The 4,617-nt window shown below is 39.4% G+C and overlaps 1 protein-coding gene across 1 annotated transcript in view; it reads left to right on the top strand.

Annotated features, from left to right (window-relative positions):
- LOC107721588 (arf-GAP with SH3 domain, ANK repeat and PH domain-containing protein 2-like) overlaps positions 1–4,312 on the top strand; it is a 5,302-nt gene extending 990 nt beyond the window's left edge. The window contains exons 3-7 of the mRNA XM_016529685.1: positions 157–361; positions 597–843; positions 1,153–1,363; positions 2,502–2,630; positions 2,778–4,312. Coding sequence (XP_016385171.1) covers positions 157–361; positions 597–843; positions 1,153–1,363; positions 2,502–2,630; positions 2,778–2,852 — 867 coding nt within the window. The 3' untranslated portion in view covers positions 2,853–4,312. The remainder of the gene's footprint in view (positions 1–156; positions 362–596; positions 844–1,152; positions 1,364–2,501; positions 2,631–2,777) is intronic.
- Positions 4,313–4,617: the final 305 nt, after the last annotated feature.

The following is a 4,617-nucleotide window of genomic DNA, read 5'->3' as shown; positions in this document are numbered from 1 at the left end:
GTTTTATATATATATATATATATATATATATATATATATATAGGGGCATTATGAATATATGAGTTTACGAGTCTATGGATGCTCATAAATAAAAGTATAAAAGTCTCTGTTTTGACTCAAAATGTGAAATATAATGTTCAATAACTATTTGTTTAGGTAAGTCCCCATCCTAAGGGCTCACGGTCTCCGCTGCCCCTTACTGGCAGCAATAGGCACTGCTCGGCTGCATGGAATTTAAATAAAGGCAGTCCGGCCAGGACCTATGAGAACATTGACTTCCTATATCGAAATCCACCCAACAACAGCGCCCCCACTAATGGCTCCATGCCTCCTCCCCTGCCAGCTAAAGCAATACAAAGAGGTGAGATACTGTTTGTTAGCTTTTAATTGACGTTTTAAGTCTGGAATTTTGTATACCCCAAAAAAGTTTTTGTAAAGGTTTGACCTGATAAACAAAAGCTAAGGAATGATCTGGCATTTAGATGTTCTCTAAGAAGCTGAAATGAGCTCCTTTGCAAATGTGAACTGTGTAGAAACCCTGCAGGTTTATTCCAGACAATCCACAGCAAGGTCAAAGATAATTTGTGTCCCTGCAGGCCGTTCAGATCCTCAGATCTCGGGTTCCATTCCAGAGACTCACGCCCCCTACCGCCAGAGTTCCCACCCCACCAGCTGCTTTCAGAGAATCAGCACTTCATCCCCTGGACCAACACCTTCACGCTCTCATAGCACTGGAGGGTCAAAGGGACATAGACAGACGGTGTACTGGGAGGGACAATCTTTCTCAGGGGCCGAGGGCAAAAATCACTCCACCTCACCACAGAGTCAGAGAGGACCTGTCAGGTTAGTCACTCTGGTCCTATGCTGCATTTATCTTCCAAGGCCAGAGGTTTCCTCATTATTTTACTTAATGATTTGTATTGTAATTTTTTTGTATGTTATTATATTTAAAAACATAACCACTAGTTAGGGGTTGCTGGAAAAATTTATTATGTCACAAGACATATTTTTATGATTTTTGAGCTATAATTTCAGTATTACTATTGTTAACAATAGTATTGGTAAAATAGTAGCATTCATTAAAATCTGAATTTTTGAATACGTGTGTAGTATTGTGAGTTATCGTCGTAAAAATATTACATGTGTCTGCAGTTCAGAGAAGACGACCTCATATCGCCGCACGAGCAGCGGCAGTCAAGGAAAGAGTTCGGCCCCGTCTCCAGGGTGTGCAGGCAGTCAGGAGGAACTCTACTGCAGTCGAGTGGGCGGGGCTCCCAGTCCTGCACCTCCGCCAGCGAATGCTAACAACAGTGCCACAGTGCCAATCATACTGCCGCCACCTCGCTCACGCAAAAATGCCATGGTAACATGCCATACTATGATCTTTATTTTGAGATATGTTTTTTCAAATGTCTTCCTGATGATTACATAATATGTTTACTTATATTTTTCACTTCTGCCCAGATTTTTCTCCAATTTGCAGTCTGGAGAAGTTGACATTAGTTGTCAAAAGTCATAGCCGGTCTGCAGATTTTGGACAGTCAGATTTGATTGATTTCACAGAAGATATACGCACAGCGTGTGACAGGCACAGACTTTGATTTTTAGCTTTAGACTCTGATTCCATCCAGTCTTAGAATATCAAGCATATCTAATATTTTGAGCTGATTTTTAGAATGCATGTTGTTTTCATTTGTCATGAGTCTCCTAGCAATGAGGCTCGTTTCTGCAGGAGTCCGTTGTGTTTGGAACCACTTAAAATCCTCAGTCTTTTAGTGTATGATGCCCAGTTTTTTTCTGTAATCATTTCTGACATGTGTATGATTCCTAGTAGGGATGTAGCATCTCGATGCATAGCCAACGATATGATACTTTAAAGATACATAGCTACTGATGCAAAGCGATACGATTCACCCCTATTATGATGCAGTGTGAACCGATTTCGATTCAGTACAATACGATGCAATGGAAAAAAAAAAATATAATGCTATGCAATTCAGTATGGTATAGATAGTTCGTTTTTATTTCCTTGGTTCAGACAGACAGACATGTTAATCTGCATTCTATGTGACTCTCGAGACACGCCTCAGTCTCTGTAGTGTTGTGATGCATCATATTCACGTAGCAGCAGTGGTGATGAGAGAACACACTTGAGAAACAGTTTAGTGAGGAGAAATCAATCTACATATAAAATATTGGTCACAAATTATTGGTCACTTTCTAAATAAAAGTATAGCGCATCTACTAATAATTATATATAAATCGTTTTTTACCAATGCAAAAATGTTAGAGATGATGCATCGTGATACAAATGCCAACTTGTATCCGATGCACACTTTTTTAGATGGATGCATCGCATCGTTAACTTTTATGCCGATGCACCGATGCAAGTCTGTGAATCTTACTATCCCTAATGCCCGTTTTAAAACCAGATTTTAGAAATCATACAGTGTGTTCTAGCCTTAACTTGCTAAAGTGTTTATTTTTTGTATGTGTCTCAGATCTCATTAAGGGAGAGACCCAAAAAGGTCAGAGCGTTAGTTGACTGCAGAGCAGTTGGTGCCAATCAGCTGGCTTTCTTTAAGAACGAGGTCATCATAGTGACAGCAACTGATGACCCACACTGGTGGGTAAGTATACAAACTCTCTCACACTGACACACACACATCCTGTGTTTACCAAGCGTGCTTTTAACAAGCTTTGGAGTATCTGTGAATACATTTCCTGTAAACAGCTCAAACTGAAGACTTAAACATCTTGCACTCTTTCCCTCCCAGGTGGGCCATATAGAGGGAGAACCGTCTAGAAGTGGCTCTTTTCCAGTCAACTATGTCCATAAATTAGGAGAATGAGATGAACCTCCATGAACACTCCCATTACACCACATGGAACTGATCTAGACTGTTGCTTTTATCTTCAGAGCCGCTAGACCTAGAAGCTGTGGAGGCCTGAAATGCACTTAGAAGATGAAAGACTGGAGACCAGACTCTTCCACAGCATTAGTGTGGATGCTGTAAGATGATCCACTGATCCATTTCAGCGCTGCTTATAACGTATCTCAGCTGTTTAACTGGACTGAAGGTTTGGCAGGTACATCATGAATGACTGGACTTGGAACAGGCAGAAAATGGATGAAAGCTGACCAGCTTTTGAAACTTCCTGACTTCGTTGTTTAAATAAACAACATCACTTGTTCTTATTGATATTGGCGTTGAGGCATTTGGACAAACACTTGGACTTTGAGGTCTCTAAGAGATTGTCGCCCAGACTTTGAGGCACTGGGCTCATTTACTGAAGCTCATCCTGTGGTGGGTTCAGTTGCTCAGTGCTCTCTGGATTATTTTAATGCCATGCCATTAGTTCTGGCTAGACACCAGGTCCTCCAGACAGAGAGTTAAAGGATGATGTATTTGGTTTCATCTGTCTCCTCTGCACCGACGTCTCCTATTGCTGCTGATTCCCGGATATCCAGTCCTGCACTGAGAGAACATTCAGAATAAATCCTCAGATGAAACACCAGGATGTTATGTGAATGTTCAATTACAAAAAGATTTGATTGCAGAATTTCCCAGAAAATTTACAATTCAGTATTTCAAGCCATAGGAAACATCAACTTACCCACAGTACCGACACTATTAGGCCTTACAGAGCACAATAAACATGCTAAGCCACTGCCACATAGACAGTTATTTTCACAGTTTAAGTACCTGTTTTTTGGTAGCCTAATATTCCATTTCTTTGCTTCTAAAATTCTGTAGTAAAACATCTCTTTTCAAGTGTTCAAAATGTTTTAAATCTCTGTTAGCTTTGTCTATGAAAAAAGTTCTTTCTGCACTTGCCACCGTCACTAAGTGTCTTTTCTGTGTCTGTATTGTTATCAGTCAGCATTAAGTTTTTATTTTAATGGGTTCTCCCTCCAAACTGAGGTGGTTTATGGTGCATTTGGGACGTGTCTTGAACCAGCAGACTCTGTATAAATGTTTTCTAAACTGAAAGCACACAACAGAGGTTTTCCTTTCTGCCATTTCATTGACTTCTGTGAAGAATTTTCAGGCAGAGATGATTGTAGTATGCATGTTGGCAGCAGAGGTCAAAACGGTTCAGCTGACTTTGTGTTTTAGGAAAGCAAAAGGTAACGCTGCGTGTAAATTATGCTTGTGAAAATTAACTGTTTTGTATCACTGTAACTTCTTATATTATTGAGAAATGTCATGTCTAGTTTGTTCAGAACATGTTTTTTTTTTCTCCAAGATATTATTTAGCATCTATTTCTAAGAATGAAAAATGACAATTAAATATTTGCAAACTATAATCACATGTGTTTTCTCTGGGATAAACATATTTTGCAAAACCTTTGATCTGACTGTTGACTGTGATCATAGTCTAGCCATACAAGTGCTTTAGTATTACAGTATGATTTTAAACATATTGTTTAAAAAAAAAAAAAAACTTTTTCTGGGGAAATGGCATAAGTATCTTTTTCTAGAATATATAAACCCTCTGCAATCGTCAAACATGCAACATTACCCCCCACCCCCCCCACACACACAAATCCTGGATTAAAAATTGATCATTTTGCACACACATGATACGTGTGTAAATCCATATTAGTACCTT

The sequence above is a fragment of the Sinocyclocheilus rhinocerous genome, unplaced genomic scaffold (assembly GCF_001515625.1).
Source record: "Sinocyclocheilus rhinocerous isolate Xijiao unplaced genomic scaffold, SAMN03320098_v1.1 scaffold432, whole genome shotgun sequence".
NCBI lineage: Eukaryota > Metazoa > Chordata > Actinopteri > Cypriniformes > Cyprinidae > Sinocyclocheilus > Sinocyclocheilus rhinocerous.
Note: the sequence above shows the minus strand (reverse complement) of the source record. Positions and strands in the feature narration are given on the sequence as shown.